General features: G+C 38.1%; 1 protein-coding gene across 2 annotated transcripts in view; it reads left to right on the top strand.

Moving 5' to 3' along the window:
* Positions 1-339: 339 nt before the first annotated feature.
* The window catches only part of sptbn2 (spectrin, beta, non-erythrocytic 2), a 54,044-nt gene continuing 35,970 nt past the window's right edge, over positions 340-18,413 (top strand). The window contains exons 1-2 of one of the 2 annotated variants that reach the window (XM_080866810.1): positions 340-813; positions 15,174-15,361. In XM_080866810.1, coding sequence (XP_080722936.1) covers positions 15,205-15,361 — 157 coding nt within the window. In that variant the 5' untranslated portion in view covers positions 340-813; positions 15,174-15,204. The remainder of the gene's footprint in view (positions 814-15,173; positions 15,362-18,413) is intronic. The other variant, XM_080866808.1, reaches the window with a different exon arrangement.

Below are 18,413 nucleotides of genomic sequence, written 5' to 3'. Positions count from 1 at the left end.
ACGTTTCAATGAAATGCTCCAATTTACAATTTTACAAGCATAATATAAAGAAATGGGGGGCTGGTTTGACACTTGCACAGCACTGTAGATAGACAGAGTCTAATTAAAACCACGGTACCGGTATATGAAAGTGAAAGCTTTCAGTTTTAGCACCAGGGACAGCACCAGACACAAGGACAGAGCACTATCTTCCTGCTATTGTTGAGAATACTGATACTGTGAGAATACTGCGCGACTGTGAAGGGTCAGAACCCAACCTACACACCCTCCCACTCACCCGCCACCTAACCCCCTCCCACGCACATCCCTAGCTACCACCACCACATCTACTTTTTCTTTCTTTCTTCTCCCTGTTGAACGTTAGCACAGGGAGCTGGAGTCAGTGAGGTACGGACGGTCCTTCGGATGCTCGGCTGCCGGGGGGGGGGGGAGAGAAGAAGCTGCTGCGGATATCCGTCTCATACCTGCCTCAAAACGGGGTCCTCTCAGCCTGTATATGTTTTTCCCCCCCAGCAGACCGTTTTGCTGTGTGAAAGCTAAATAAAGAGAGAGCCTGGCTTGGTTTCGTAACGCGCTGCACCGCTAGCAGCGCGGAGGGAAAGAGGTTTTTCGAGGATGCGGATTTAAAGGGAAGACGTTACCAGTGTCACCTGGGATTTTTGTTAAACCGTTAATATTCTAATTTAGCGTAGCCGGACGCGTCCGAGAGCAAAGGAAGATTTTTCACATGTTTGGTTAAATTTCGCATATAGCGACGCGATAGGACAAAAAACAAAACATCGAGGGCCTCTTAAACAGAAGAGAAAATAAGGGGTAAGTGTGTGTGTTGTTGGTTTTTTTTTTGTCTCTTTATTTTCCGCCACCAGCAGGCTAGCAACCCGTAACAAAGCTAATGAGGGGGGAGTCTGATATTCAGGTGACTTGCTGTTAGCTTGCCACTGCTATTAGCTTTTCATGCCAAAAGACAACGTTTTCTGTTTTACATTTCTGTGACTGGAGATAAGCCTGCATACATTTCTGTTATGTTAGCTGCCTGGTTGGGAAGTGTCCAACTGCAGCGCGTTGTGTTAGTCGTTGGGAACATCTCTGTGTACGTCTGCCTCTTCTTGCCTTTGTTTGAATCGATGTCAAATGCAGCCACATTTTATCTGCGTGTTGTGCACAGCCAGTCAGCCAGCCTGCCTGTGGATCTTTGATTCAGCATCTGCTTCTACACCAACCAAGCCTTGCCGCTGGCTATGTTTTTTACGTACCATACCATGATATGCTACAGTGCTGGCATCTTGTAAAGCTGTGGGCTTCGTGGTTATGTTATGTTATCATATGACATTTGAGATTTATTCTGCGTGCCTGGCCTAGGCTGTGAGTCATAGCTTGGGATGCATCAGGTAAAAGTAAAAATGAGGGCTCACTAGGGAAGAGATGATTGCAATCAAAAGCCAGTTAACACGTTGTTTTGAAATGTGCAAGTTTGCTATATGGACATCAAGCGCCTCACTTTTTAACTAGCAGATAGCACGGAGCTGGCATTTACTGGCCACCACGTGTAGATCCATGTTTCACTGGCCCAGAAACGTCTGCACTGAAAATGGTTGGAAAACAAAAAACCTCACATGGTTGGTTGATTGGTTTATGGTTTATTGTAATCAGTATTCTTGATGAGGAATTTGCAATTTGATGTTTTTGTCTAATGTTGGTACTGGGTAACACCCATGATGGGGTGTTTTTGTTGATTTTATGTATGTATTTCTTTCTTTTTTTAAACCTTAAAGCACAAATTAGTCATGCAGGGCTAAAACGTTTAGGTGTTGTAAACCACACAGTAGCTAAGGAGTTTGTTGATGTCACTTAACTGCTGTTAGGGCTACAAGAGTCTGCAAGGAAATGGTTTGAAACCAAAGTGAGGATCTCTTCATTAGAAGACAGTCATCCAGTTGTTCTCAGCACAGTACAGCTCTGGTTTGTGGCTCAGTTTATATTCAGTGACTGAATCTCTAGCTTTACAGAGTAGGTTAGAAAGCAGATTAATTCTGTGATATTTCCATTGCCTTTCCTCCCCTTTCCTGTATCATAGGCCTGAAAACTGGTTCGGATGTTAATGTTTGATATAATTGTATGATTTTTTGTTGTTGTTGTTTTTGAATTCATGTCTATAAAGTCAACACAAAATAAGTAAAATGTATTCTAAAATATAATTTTAATTTCATGTAGGATTTGAGTTGTTTTAATTGGTAAAGACCCTTCCTGTCAGCTAGGCCTGAAATCATTCTGCATGTCCTCAGTTCATATTCATCACAAAAAATTTAGGGACAGTTTCCAGTGCCGGGTAGTCCAGTACATCATTAAAACCCACTATGACCTCAATAATAAACGTAATCATGATTTTTACTGTGACAACTCCGAATATGTTAAAGCTTTGTAAAAGGCAAATTTATGGCAGAGATGATTTGGTAGTGAGTGTATGTTTCACATTCAGCAGTGTGTTATGAAACAGTGCCGGATTTTGTGCCGTTCTACCATTTCTACTGTTCTACTTCATATATTTTCTATCCCTGGTATTAAGGCTTGTACAACTATTGTCTCTATATAGCCATACTAAGGTTTTTTTATGGCTTGAAATAAGCCATAAGGGTGACACTAGGCACATAAACATGACTGGCCTGTATGTAGCTGAGGCAATGAGTCTGTGCTACTTTACTTAACATACATCTCTGCACTTTCTGTTATTTATGGCTATTGATGAACACAAATGTTGTTGTTGCTTGAAAACTAAACAGGACCAATCCTGCATACTTAAATAATAGGGAAGTACTGATATATTGGCTTTATGCTGTTGTCAGTCAATACTAGCCACTTATAAAAAAATGAAACACATTTACAGATGGCAGTGGCTGACAATTTTGTCACATCACAATCACAATAAGACTAAAAAAATTCTTTTCGTCACTTTTTCGTGGTATGTAACAGAGATGAATGACAACAATAACAAAACAAGCAAAGATATTGCTGTCACCCATTGAAAGCTGTAAAGGTAAACACATGCATTGACCTAACGTTTCAGAATTGGATCATACCTGCCATTATATTGTAAAAAAACAAAAGACAAATATGGAGCCACTAATTGAATTATTCAGTATTAGCCAGTTATTGTGCTTCTCTCTTTCTTTGTGGAGTTGATCTCAGTTCTTGCTACAAATAGATTTTGCTTTTCACATGATGAATATGAAGAATAGGTCAGTCTTCTTGTCTTTGTTAGTGGCTTTTCTTCAGATGTATCAACATAAATAGACTCTTTCTGGACTGCTAATACACATTGTAATCACTGCATTGACTAGACTTGAAGAAAATATCAGCATACATATATATGTAAACTATATTAGCATATTGTTATAGATTCAGTTCAACTGATATAACTAACCAGTAATTCTATATATATCATTTAATGTGTGAGCTTAAAAATATTTTTTAAAGTGCCATGTTCCTGGCAGCTGAATAAGCATTTATGTTCAGGAAAGAGGTGTGTGTTGTTGTGGTCAAAGTATTCTCAATTATTGTGTAATTAGACATTGTGCTTAGTGTTTCACTTAGTGCTATATCCTGTTTCCTGGAAGAAGAAATAACAAAACAAAATAGATTAATGCACTAAAATCCTTTCATTGGAGTAAAATGTGCTTGTTGACCAATTAAACCTCGTGGAATCCAGATCATACGAAAAACACCCAAAAAATGTGGAGCTTTTTTTGATGGAGACACAGACAGGATGATATAGATGGATAAGAAATTGCTATTAGCTGGCTGGCTGGTTGCCTTGATGAACAGCATTCAACAATAGAATGGGACTTTGAATATGGGCCCCCTGTAGTGCTGATTCTCAAAATCCCTCTTGGACAAGCCTTTTTCAATTCATGCTATTCACGCTTTTATCTTGCGGCAGTGAACCATATTACTAACCAAATTTAAGCCTTTTATGGCTGCTTTCTAATGTGTATCTCTTAACAATTCATATTTATAGGTCTAACTACAGGAGCATCTCATGATATAGTGTACTAATATATAATCTATTTATCTATTGTGGTTCATTTATCCAGTCTTTCTACGTTTGATACAGAAGAAAAGGAAAAAAACCCCAAAAAAACCAAACAAACAAACCAGAAAATACAACGAGATTATACAAAATCAGGCCTCCCATTTTGTACATAGTTCAACCATTTTGACCAGTATTCGTCAAATGAGTCCGCCTGCAACTTTAGCCTAAAAGTTTTTCTTTCCATAACAAAAATAGTATATATCACGTCAATCCACTCATTTATAGTAGGAGTATCCTCATTAAGCCAACAATGGGTTGGCTTAATGAGCACATTTCAGCACACTGAACAAATATTTATCCAGTTTACATAGATTAAGACTCTCTAAGTTCCCTAGGTACAATCAGTGTTGGTCAAGTTACTTGAAAAAAGTAATCAGTAACTAATTACTGATTACTTCCCCAAAAAAGTAATCCCGTTACCTTACTGATTACTTATTTTCAAAAGTAATTAATTACTTAGTTACTTTTTAAAAACACGATTTACAACCTGAAGAGGTGATAAAGCGATAGATCTTTAAGCCCAATTCTACTTTTTCTGCATAATCCATCATACAAAATGTAATCAAATGGAAAAATCTCTTTTTTTAAACTTGTTTTATCAGTTTTAATCTTTTAACTTTATGCATCAAGCAAAAATTTAATTATATGCAACATTCTCTGAGTTGAATAAATTAGTTTAACATTTAAACCTATTTTCTACACATTCCAGCACATAAAATAAAATATTTTTTGTGTTTACACTCACTCTTTCAAATAGATGCAAGTAAAACACAGCAGAACATAAATAAGGTCAAAGACTCAGCGGTCCTGTTGCTCTATTTTCACCTATTAAGCAGCACTGCGGTAGGCGGAGGTTTACCCTGGTGCAGGTGTGCCGCGGTCAGTTGAAGAATCCGCGACTTTCTCTGCGAGTTTCCCATTACGTCGTTGCGCACTCGGTACTTGCTTGGAAGTTTAGGGGTTTTTTTTCGCTGTAAAAAGAAGTTTTCTTCCCACGCACAACGGACGCTAATGTTTTTGTCACTTTTTATGGAATCAAACTCAAAGTAAGGTCAGTACTTCCACGCTTTAAACGCTGCACGCTCATACTCTCTCCCACAATCGATATGTGATCCATTGTTGATCTGCACACAGCTGTTGTCACTAACGGCGCACTCGCTTACGTCACTGTCGTGAGACATTCTCGCAAAAAATCACGGTTTTAGTAACGCAGTAACGCAGTGTTCCTACGGGAAAGTAACGGTAATCTAATTACCGTTTTTGCAATAGTAATCCCTTACTTTACTCGTTACTCGAAAAAGTAATCAGATTACAGTAACACGTTACAAGTAACGCGTTACTGCCCATCTCTGGGTACAATACTGCAAAATGAAATTGTATTTTCTTTTGGAAGATTGTTTCCAGGACCTTATGTATTTCCTTCAAAAATGGAGCCACAAGAGGACATTCCCAAAAGATGTGGAACCGATTTGCTGCTGCATGTCTACACTGCCTCCAGCATGTTGTCTTATGGGAATAATTGGATTTTCGAGCCGGGGTATTAAAATAACAAATTATATTCTTCCAACTGAATTCCCTCCACGAGGGGGAGCTTGTTACCGACCACTGCTGCATACAGATCCCATCCCAATCCTCTTCTGTTAGGGATAGATTACCATCTGTTTCCCATCTTGCTTTAACATATCTTGTATCATGACCCCTTGGGTTGGTCAGTGAACGATATAATTTGGAAATAATTTTTTGATAGGGTGCATCTCTATATGCATTCTCAAATATGTAAAGAATTTCTTCATTCCCAGTCAGTAACTGGGGATGTTTTAGCTTTTTATTCAAGAAGTCCCTCAGTTGCAAATATCTAAAAAAAGTCTTGATTTTGCAACCCATACTTATTCTTAAGGTCCTGGAAACTCATCATTTTTCCGTCTTTCAACTTTATTAGCCCATGTTTTAAATGTCGAGTCGGTCTTACTAGGCAAAAATTCTGGGTCATATGCAAACCACCTAAGCAGTTAAAATTTTTAAGGTTAAATTGAGGTTTCCGTTCATTAGAATATAGCTGCTTCTCTGAACAACTGTGTGATTATCAACTTAAAGTATTTTAAAACAAAGAAATGTGGTGTGTAGAGCCAGAGACATTATCAGCTGAAGATGTAGCACTGAAATGGTTCTAAATTTAAATCTATGAGAGAATTATCTAAGAACCAAGATAATGACAGTTTTAACTTCTAAGGGAAAAAGTTGTTAAAACATTATTGTAAACTAGAATTGCCTAACTTATTTGTTTTAATCAGATCGGGCTGGTGATTCTATGCATGCAGTTTTAACGTCCCTGTGACCATTAAAACTAAAGTTAATTTACTTAATACTCAAAATAACTGTCAAGTGCTTCTGGGTGGACTTTATAATCATTAAAAGCATCTCGCAAGCTGTAACTTTTTTGTTTTACATAAAGTTTAGTGTTATCTCCCAACCCTTTTTCCAAAATTTTTTTATTATATCGAGTGAAATTATACAAATTAATACTGCTGTCCATCTTTTTGCTGTGTGGATGCTAATTGCTAATTTAGCTGTGGCTACTCTGCACACAAGAGGAGGGAGAAATGGACACCGGGGAGTTTTATCCCCACTTCCAACAGGAGTTTGCACAGATACATAACAGCTGGAGAACTATTCACAGATCTTCACATATGGTTAAGTTTATGCCAATGTGTAGTGTCAGCTTAGGCCTCATGTGCTTTTGGCGGGTTCAGAAGCAAGGGTGATGTAATGGAAGTGTATTCATGTAGAAAAGTAATGTGCACATCTGTGAGGGCACCATTAATACTGAACCTTCTGAAGTGCTTCTACAGTGGACTTCCAGCATTAATTCAGTTTTAAATGTGGATTAACAGGTTTGGAAATGGACAACATTGCTTTGACTCACAACACTAACATTTCACTCACCAAACTGAGGGAAACACCTCTTGGACAGTCTGTGCCACACTGCAAGCCATAAAAATGTATCAGTAGCACAAACGAGTTACAAAGGTCCTGTTCAGTGATTTTAGTTAGTGAACATGAAGCCTAGAAAAGGCTGATTAGTTCCCAGTGTTTTTTGTGCTGGAATATCTGTTAATGAAAACCTAAATTCCAGGGTCCAGATGGATTAATAAAATTCACCTTGCCTAGATATATGAAGCCATCCATAGAGAACAAAATACTTTTTGTACCAGGATCTAAACATTCTTTTTAACGCTGTATAGTTTTAACTTAGGGCTCTTTGGGAATTGACTTACTTTTGCAGCCAGTATGAAGTAGCACTTAAAGATTCTCCAGTTCTATCACTTTTCAAGTGGCTACAGCCATTTTCTGCTCTTGAAGTTATACACGGACTCAGTACAATAGCAGCTCTGCACTTTGCTCTTATAAAAACCAGATTTATAAATATCTCTATGACCAGATCATGACCATTGTTTTATTGTATCAAGCAATATATTATAGTAAATCAGCAACTATCAGTTAATAAGAGGGTAATATAAATGTATGCTGTCTTTATGGTGCCAAAGCATTTAACATTGGTCTTGCCTAACATTGGTACTCCATTCTTTCACTGAGGATTCACACTGAAACATTTTATGATGTCATGTATACCCAGTGGTTTGCTTAATAAAAATTAGCTCCCTGCGCTAAGAAACAAGGCAGCATCACATGGGTGTACTATAGGTGTTGACTGTGATGATCTGCTGGTTTTGCTATTTTGATTCATTAAGAAATATTAAATTCACATTTGCATAGCTATTTAGTTGTGTGCTTGCTTGCTTTTGGGTGTGGTTGGTACAATGTGGCGACCAGACTGTAGTCAAGAACTTGACTGAACTTAATGCTTATAGATTGTTTTTAAGATGCACCACAGTGATACAGATGTTCTTTAACCTGATGCGCCAGGTTATTAGGAGCATCAGGAATGCTAGTAACCTGCGTTCCTTATGTGTTGCTTGCACAGTTTTCAGTTAAATTTTACACAGTATCTCAGATTCTATGAAAACCAACTATGTAAACTGAACGAGTACCAGCACTCTCTTTATATTATTTATAATATTGCCAGAAGCATTGATGTTGTAGTAGATGCAGTAGAAAACAGGGAAAACACAACTCTTAACATGACATTTTCCAGCTGTTTTTATTATGACAGCTTGTACTCTATTAAACCTGCATCTAGAGTCTTTTAATGAATAAATATCTCTCTTAAAGGTGAGGTCTGGAAGGCTTTTGTCAGCACCACTTATGGGGGCTGATTTTTAGATGGAGAACAGTTGTTTCGCCAGTGCTTCACAAGGTCACAAAGTGTTACACACCCCCACAGAAATCTGAACGCGCAAAGTCTCACTGCCACTTCAAATCATAGAGCTAGCAAGCAATACTGATATGGACAGTGGTTAAGTACTTGGATAGGAGCATTTGCTGATAATCACTTATCTTAAAATTAAATGAATACCTTTCAGTGTATGCGTTCAGCTTATCAGTTCTTGCTTTTCTCTGGGTACTCTGAAATTACATTTAGGAACTACAGCATCTTAGTGCAGCAAGACTGCTTTTTGACTAAAGTGATCACGTTTTTGCCAAAGGTTGCAATTTGCTAAATGAATGCTTGCTAGTCCTTTTCAAAACACTTCAAAGAACAGCTGTGTGACACCACCATTATAAGTAACACCAACGTGGTGATTTAAATCTGCCGCAGACCTTAAATATGTGTTATTTTCTGTCACCCAGATGAACATATTTCATGAGGTTGTTGTTAATCACGGGGTAACAATTATCAAACTCCTACAGAGAGAGGATGTTGCTAAATAAAACTTTACATTTCAGATGGTTTAGAAACTAAAAAGTAAAGTGGTACAAAAATATTACACACCACTGGTAGAAATCTTAAAAGAAAATCCTGGTGTGTTTTTATATTGGCGCATTAGGATTTTTAATGGTAACTGAAATGTTTGAGAGCAAGGCTTTGTTTTTTATTTTCTCATTATAGCTCACATTCAGCCACATTATTCATATATTGGGTAGTGTTGTTGGTTCCAGGTATTTTTGTATTGGCCAGTTGTCCATCAAGTAGTAAAGCTTTCTGATTGGATGAAGCTATTTTCACTGATATGAATGATCTTGTATGAATCCGAAGCACTGTGTATTAGCACATGCAGGCGTGATGCCCGAGCTCGTGCCTGCATTTGTTCTTGTGTGTTTTAAAATGGCATGAATAATTAATTCACTGATGTTTTTAATTTGGATTTCTGGCAGCTTGGGAGATTGATGCTATTGTAACTCCCAGCCAAATGTATTTAGAAATGAAGGCTAAGCCCAGGACTCATTCAGCTGCAGCAGCAAGAGGGGAGCACAAACACTATAGCATTTGCCTGTTTTTAGTATTAGTCTTAATAAGCCATATTGTGGATGGGCCAGTATTCTCACTGGGCCTTAACTTGCCTGTATAGCAGCATCTCTCTGTACTGAACATTAATGATACCAATGGGACTATTAATTATTCTTTTTTTGTTGTAAATGTGACAAATCACTGAAGAAGATGTAGGTCATAGGCATCCATGTTTTCTGTCAGATAATACAGATTTCAATAATATAGAGGTCATGTGGAGGATTGACATTGTTTATAAACTAGATCGTTATGTTTTTGTCCATTAAGTACCTAAAGTATATAGTAGCGCTTCTGTGTTTTCAGACTAATAAGAAAGTTGTAAACCGTCACTGAGTTTGATGACATTTTCCAAGACTACAGGGAAATGTGACTTCTTGCAGTGAATAGTAATTCAGCTCTGGAAAACAATTTCTGTATTTGCCATGTTGCATTGATTAATAAATTAGTTTGACTGTTAATATGATTACTTGTTAAAATTAATTTAGTGTGTCATTTGTGAAAATGAAAAGATAATACGGATGTAGAATAAAATGACATCAAAACAAAATATTATCTGGAGTTAGGCTGATATCTATGTCGATATGTGAAGGGCATGCTGGCTGCGTGAGTGTTTGATAAATGTGATGCTACAGGTCAACAAAGGATCTCTGCTGTCCTATTCAGCAGGGCATTCAGGCCAGGATCAGCAGGCCGTGGAAGGGCCTCTGATGCATATGTGCCTCTGGCTGCCTCATCTCTGCAAACAGGAAAGGCTTGAACGGCTGGCCTCATCCCTCTGCTGACTCTCCATTGTGTGGGGCCACTTTGGCAGGGCACGCTTTGTCCTCTGCTTTTTGGGATCTGCCTCCACACCCTGCAGGCTCAACTAAGTATCACAGGCAGCTTGATTTGGGGCAAAGCAGAGGTGCCACATTCACTTGAATATATTAATATTCATTAATGCAAAGCTCATGGCTTCGGTATACTCATAAAGAATGCCAGCAAAACATTTTCTTAAATTTTAGTTTTTTTTCCTTCACTTAAAGATTTTTACAATGAAATTGGTAAAATGTTAAAAATCTTATGTTTGTGTGTTTTGAATGACTGTGTTTTAACATGGTTTTGTTATGAGTTGTATCGCCCCTTTGTCTGCCATTATAAGGAGTGTGTGTGTGTGAGACCGTCTACCCTATTCCCCTGGTGCAAGGTAGCAGTTTGGCTGGTTAATGTGCACAAGCCTAATTCCCTGAGGGTGACTGATTGCAGGCTCTATTTCTCTTTCCTCTCTCCCTGATTAACGGGTGCAGTGACAAACAGCCCAGCTGGGCAAAGGGAGGCAGCTCTGGGAGGGGAGGTGGGGTGACACAGAAGAAAAAATAGGCAGAGGTGGTGGCGCTGCCTATCATACTGCTAGCTCTGCCTTCCTATCTTAACCAGTGTCGTTCTGTTGTGAGTAATAGCCTGATGTGTGTCTGCCCAGTATAGAGCTCGATTTAGCCACGAGGCATTTCTTTGTGCCCTACTTTAATCTTTTTCCCATTGTACAGAAGCACTATGTATCTGTGTCATGTGCCTTTCATTTGTATATTGTTTTGATTTAATTACAGTAATAATTTTTCAAAAGCATGTTAAGATATAAAGGCTGTGACAGGTTCTAAATATTTCATACACAAATGTTTGTCTTTGTTTTGTATTTGTGGATTAGACCTTGGGGGGATTTTCTTTCATAGAAACTCTTTTATGTGACGTTTTTGTGCCACATCTGTCTGCCAGGCTGTGTTTTTATTTATTTATTTTTAAGTAGCTTTGGGGCTTAAATCTTATGTCTGAAGATTTGGAAAATAGGCTTTTTTAGGGGAAAAAAATCAGGTTGAAGGCTCCTGCATGGCATTTTTACAAAGTTGCATTTTTATGGGTTAATTTCTTTATCTGATTTTGTTTCTGTCTGGACTGGGGGAGGTGGCTGCACATCACTCAGGCTGGCATAATTGTTGGTGTTGGACCAATCTATTTTGTGTGCTGAGTGCTGATATGGTTGCATGCTGCGTGGGTGGATTTGTAAGTGTCACTTTCAAAAGCATCATGTGTATACTGTATGTAGAAGGGCTGTTGGGGGTGGTGTGCGGTAATAGGTCAGGTCAGCTTGTATGTGCAGTTTTTATGTCACCCAGTGTTGTGCGTGTGTGTGTGGGAGGATGAGTACAGTAGGCTGTATCATAGTAGGTCAGGGGATTGTTAGTCTGATCCATTGAGGAGCGATTAGTCCAGACACTGAGCCAAGCCTCTTCATACTCACAACAAGGGGAGGATTGGCGCTTTGTTATCGCTGCCAGACTCTTGTGACCTCACTGGTCCTGCCCCTCTCCAGCTCCTGCCAATCCCCCAAACAGATTGCCTTGGACTATATTACTGCCAGGCCTGTCCTGGATAGTCTGTCTTCTGTGTGACTCCTGCTTCCATGCTGTGGCATTTTTATAATTTGGGCTATGTAGAAATCTTAAATGTAGCTACTTATCAGTAACGCTAGACTGATACCATACCAGTCACATAGTGTAGTAGTGTCTTTGTTTTTCTATTATTATTATTATTATTATTATTATTAGTCCTATAATATGCCAGAGTAAAGAAGAAAGCATGAATTGAAAAGGAGGAGAGCAGTGTTTGGATGTTTTTGAAACCACTGTGTCATAGTACAAATATTTTAACATCGCTCCAATCTTCAACTGAAGACTCAGTGATATACCTGACTACTTATGCATACAGTGAGTTGTAGAGAAAAGGCAAGTCACTCCTAGGGCGCCAGATAGGTGACAAATCAAGGAGCAGTTCCAAGGCGTTGTATTTCCTGCTTCTCTAATCCATGCATTTAGTTTCTATTCCCATCCACTTTCTTAATCAACCACTAATAGGATTTTCCAAGCATTTGTTTTTGTTTTGTTTTTCTATGTATATTTTACAAAATCAAATATATGTTAAAGTACGCAGCTGCTGCACAACAGAAATGGCTGTGCATGACTTGAAGAAAACTATCTAAAAACGAAGATAAAAATCATAATTAGCAATATCCCAGTACTGACAATGGTGCACCAGAAAGTGCAACACCAGCATCTCTTCTCTTCTTTTCTGTCTTAAGCTATACTAAAAACTGGTAAATGTACAATTTGCTCAGGAAAAATATATTTGTAAAGAAAATACAAAACTGACTGAAGCCTTATACTTTTGCTCTGTCACACAGTAGGTTGCTACGGTGTAGCCACAGATATTTACGGAGTGAACACTCTTTAAAATTTTAAGATACAAAGGTTCAGTTCTGATTCCTTTTAGAGTTCATGCTAGGCTTTTAAAATGTGCACTATTTTCCTTTATTATACTTTGCTCTGGGATGTTATAGCCTGCCTGTTGTGTGTTTTCTAGAATCAGCGATGGAAGGAACATGTATAGATGCAATCTGGCCCTGTATTTCTTGTGTACACTCAGATTGGGCCCATCTGGTAGCTGTCTGTTATTGATTTCCAGTGTGATTTAGAGGATACATCAACTTGGCAAAGCATGAGAAGTCCAAGAATAGTTCTCCCAGATATATTAACAGCAGCTTTACATTTAACCAGATAAATCTATTCCATTGGCTGCTATCAGGTTTTTTAAGTCATACCTGGGTGACTCAGAAATTGAATTTGCATACTAATTGTGTGTAATGTGGCCTGATTATTCTTTGCAGTATAACATGATCTAATAATGACCAAACTAAAACATAAACCTGATGGACAGTATTTATGTCCATATTTGGAAAGGGCAGTTTGCATCCTTTAATGAATAAATTAAACCTTGAACAAAAGGACAGGGCTCAGCAGTTCTCAGTCATGCTTAGCCTTTAATTACTTACTTTTAACAGCACAATTATTTTTGTAAAAATCTGTCATTTCTTCCCATCACTGCTCCTCATCTAATGGCTCTGATTAGGTTAGCCACAGCTGGTAGACACAACTAAAGCTAAACTCACAGGTATTAACAAACTGACTATTCAACCATGTCTATTAATCTGTTCAATGCTCTTAAGCAAATGGCTTCAGTTAGCTAATGGATCTCTATTGCAGGGGGCTTAATCTTAATGTAGGTCCCCCATTGTGTGTATTTGTGCATAACACTAAAGACAAGCTGTGTCTGGTTAGTGCTGTATATACAGTTAAGCCTTTACATATAGAATTTTTACCATGTCAAATGGTTAAGGTGTGAGTCACCATGCCTGTACAGCAGTTCTTGTGCTGTAGTTGTGCAGAATAATTGTCTCACACTCAGGATTCAATTGAATAGAAAAGACAAGATGCTTCTGCTTCTCGACCAAACTCTGAGAGCTAGCCAGCTGGAGAAAGAGGGTGGGATTGACCTCATTCTGTTTGAAGTATTGATTGTTGCCGTATTAGGAAGCCTTGTTTTTTTTTTTTATAACTGGATGCTGAATTCGTACAAACAGCAGGATGGGAAGATATTGCGTTCTTAGCAGTGATTCAAGGACCGAGGTGACTAATTTATTCTGAGGAGGTTTTAGACCACTTGGCGAGCTGTGGCGATGTAGAGCAATGTTTTGATGAGGCCCCTTACTGTTTGTGTGATATAATCTGCCAGCACTTGCACAGGAATGCATGAATGACACACATCTCATAATTATGTTGTGAAATGTTAACAAAATGTCTTTCAGTTCCAAGACTCCACACCTGTTAACGGACTGACTCTCTTTTAACAGGTGCCATTTAACTAACCTTTCTTATTTATCTACAATAATGGGTAAATAAATATATAGACAGAACTTTATTAATTCCTTGAGTCAGTTCCTCTGGGAAATTCAGTAAATATATATAATAATTGAACTGTTATCATATTGACATAAGGAAAGATTTTTTAGTTCAGTGCAGTTTCTTTACAAAAGATGCAATAATGGCATAAAAAGACTACAAAAGCAGGGGAGTAGATTTCTGGTATAAACCCTTTTCCATTAAAGTATCTTGTAAAAACAATCAATTTTAGTTTTGCTGCAATGATACAATACGTATTGACATTTTAGCAGATAAGCAGTTTTTTATTTACCTTTATTTAATTTTAGAAGTGAAGCCATGCGATGAGAGAGTGCTTTTTTTATGTGCAGCTTTTATGTCATTACAACCCTGGTTTAATGCAGTATGACACTGTGTAAGTGTATTTATACTGCCATATGTCTTCGTCTTTTTTGGTTGCTAGGTTATAGTTATATACTCGCAAAAGTTGAAACCTAAGTAGGTTGACACTGCTGTGCCGTTATGACTCAGCATACAATGACATTACTGGAGTTACAGGAGCTCTCATTTTTAATTGACTAGCATAATGACTTCGTGACAGTTGCTAAACTTATCTCAAAGTCTGTTACACACTGGCAGTTGCACCGTCCAAGCTTGCATTTGCATATGACTTACATTTGAGCATATAAAACTAGAGTGCAGCTGGCAGGCTTTGTGTGCTCAGTGTGTGGTTGACGTGCATTGTCTTTTCTTTTTTTTTCTTTTTTTTCTATGGAAAATAGAAGTGGACCATTTGTTTCTGAAGTTTAATTTTCAAACTTTGTCTTTCAAATATTTCAAGGGTTAGTGTTGTGAAGCTTCTTGTATTATGCAATGACCTCTCCCTGCTGTCCATGCACTGACTGTCTGTGTTTCTGTGTCCGAACTGTAGGTTGAATGCGTTTTTCTCCAGCCTGGACAACATGAGCACAATCTCGCCAACAGACTTCGACAGCTTGGAGATCCAGCAGCAGTACAATGACATCAACAATCGCTGGGACCTGGCAGCAGAGACTGACTGGGACAATGAGAACAGTTCGGCACGTCTCTTTGAACGGTCTCGTATTAAGGCCCTCGCAGGTATGCTACACATCAGTGTACATTCTTCCAGTGTTGCTTGTCAATGTGCACCCATGTACGTGCATTTCTTTCTGTTTAAAACATTTTGTCACAATTGAAAACAAGAGTGTCACATGTCTGTTTAGAGGCCGGATACTGTAACACTAAAGGCTAAATTGTAAGTACAGTTTATTAAGTATACCAGTGCATGCCAGGTATCCAGGGATAAAAATTGCCCAGGAGAGACTTGAATTAAATTCTACTAATTTTGAAGGCTTGACTAGCTAAGGTTGTTGTTGAATGGATTGTTTTAAAATTGCACTGATGGATCCATTAAAGTGTGCTGAGCTTTACAGTGTGATGTAAATTGTGTGACGATTAAAAAAGTACAACGAAATGACATAAAAAAGTAAACAAAAGATACAACTCAATAATGACGTTTGGTCTCAAATACCGAAATGCTACCATATGACAAGTCTTTATTTAAAGATGGTGACATTCCATACATACATTACATACATGATTGGGAAAATTTTTTATTAGCTTTTAGAAAATCTTTCGAATTTTACCAAGACTTTTATAGATCAAGTGTCTGCACACATGCTGATGCTCTTGTATTCCAAGATTTGGTTAGCAGGCAGTTTAAATCTATCCATAATAGGTCTGCAAACAGACCTATTATGGGATATTTCTGCGCTTCCTTTTTGCCCTCACAATGTTCTGACATGACAGAGTTTTTTATCCTACCAGTTTCTTTGGTGAAGTAGTCGGGAGAGGAAAGAAGGTTCATTGAGGAAAATAAGACATTTACTCCGAGGAGTATTATGGCTAAAAGCAATGCCAAATGTAACTTGTAAAACAATTGGTGAGAAGGTGAGAATAGAAAACCTGTGACAGTGAAGTCTTGAGCTTTTTAAGTTGAGTTTAAGAAAACTCTTTTATTCCCAATATGTTATGAGAAAGATCGTTTTGCACTTACCCCAATGTTGTAACTGTTTTGTAAAGCATGCGTTTTAATATCCAACAAGAGTTTTAGCAATATTCACTTGAGATCAGTCCTGATACTAACACTGCAGAAATCTCTGTAGACTGGGGAACAGGTTTCATTATTTTTTGTCCCCAAAGGCTCAGTTCTGTCTTTATAGGGCAAGACAGAAATACTTCCAAAAGGAGGACAAAACGAGGAAGCTGTATAGTCTGTTGAGCAAAGAGAAATGTGGCTAGGTTGATCTGTTTCTGTGCAGGTTCTTTTCACACCAGTGCTTCTGCATCTAAACTCATGTTATGTCTGATTAGTGATCTTACTGAAATGAATTAAGATGCTATCTAGGGCTGAACGATTATGGAAAATAATCTAATTGCGATTTTTTGCCCCAATATTGCGATTGCGATGCGATATGCGATTATTTTTTAAGGTCTTTGTCTTCTGTATTATTAAACAAAGACAAGCAATACATCATATAGTATGGCCAATACTATATTACATTAATTTTAAACTGTTCTTTCCTGGAAGACAGACCTCTGTTATGATGACATGAGGTGATGCATGAATTGATGACTGACATTTTTATTTAACTTCTTCAATCACAACAGTATATTTGAACATACACAATAGTTTATTTTTAGCTTACAAACATCTGAGCATAAAGTGCTGACAAGGAACCCTGGTGTAAACATTAAAATGAAAGTCAGTACAATGTGCAGATTGCAGAAATATACATAAAAAAAATCAGTGGCTTTACCACACTCAGTTTTTCGACATCTGTGAACTACTAGACAGTCATTAAATTAAAAAATAATATTAAATAAATAAAACTAATAAATAAAAAATACACACATCTTACTGATCTCTGCAGTCAGTAACATTACACATAAAGTGCAAACATAATAGCAATTGTATAAACACACACACAAACACGCCTTTAAAGTTTAAAGGCGTGAAATTGGACGGTCTAGTTCTGATTAGCGTCACCGCTGTCTCGGTGGAGTTTAATAAACTCGGCCGTCTGCTTCTTGCTATCTAAAATATAACCAGACACTGGTGTAAATTCTCGACTGTCTCATACTTCTGTTTAATAAGTTTTCTGTTTGACGTTTAGTCAGCTGTGTGAAAACCAAGGAGGAACCCACCCGGGGGATTAATAAAGTTTTATTTTATCTAATCTAATAACTTTAATCTCAGCCAAACCGATTTACTCATGAACAAACAAAACACTGAAAAAAGCCCAACAATAACATTTTTAGGTTGTCTAAGTGACTTATATATTATGTTTAACCCGAGCAGCGAAACTCCGCGGTGATCTGAAAATGATGTGCCGGGAGTTGTGCCGGGAGTTGTGCCGTTCTCGGCCGCATCAGTAACCCTCGAGCTCCCGGCTAGCTGTCGAGCTGGTGGGTAGCAGACACCTCTGAAAACGTCGAAGCACTTTTGCAAATATGGGATATCTTGATAAACCGAGCAGATATTTGATGTTTACACAACTACTTTCTCGCCTGAAAATATGTTAAAAGTTTATTTTGTGACCCTGAAAGATTAGTATGAGTAATTTTAAAACTTAGTAGCGGCCGCCATTGCTGGAAACTGGAGTTTGGCTGGGCCGTGCTATGAATTCTGGGATATGGTAGTAATTTGGACAGCCTTCGGCGCGTCGCTGTGACGTAATCGGTCTACAAATGCGGCCTCAGGAGGATGCAGCCCATGAATTTGGACATGTCCAGAGTATAATCGCAGCCTTTGCGGTTAGAAAATTGCACTTGATCATGTCGCGATATTATCGCAAATGCGATATATCGTTCAGCCCTAATGCTATCCTTTTTAAGAGTGCAATAATAATAATAATTTCGATGACAGTTTTATTCAGTAGCTTACTCCAAAGCCTCAAAGCTGTGCAAACACAGGCCAGTCTGCCATTGTTGGAAGCGTCAAATAAGGTGACACATTATTGGCTGTTTTATCAGATCTGCTGGAGGTGTGTTTGTGTGTGTTTATTTAACTGGCCTGGCCTGGCTTCACCTCTATTAAAACCTCTATTGTTAAAAACAAGATGCAGTGTCATAATGAACCCAGCAGAGG

This window comes from Rhamphochromis sp. 'chilingali' (genome assembly GCF_963969265.1).
Source record: "Rhamphochromis sp. 'chilingali' genome assembly, chromosome: 19".
Classification (NCBI taxonomy): Eukaryota; Metazoa; Chordata; class Actinopteri; order Cichliformes; family Cichlidae; genus Rhamphochromis; species Rhamphochromis sp. 'chilingali'.
The sequence above is the reverse complement of the archived record's forward strand: the minus strand, read 5'-3'. Positions and strand labels throughout refer to the sequence as shown.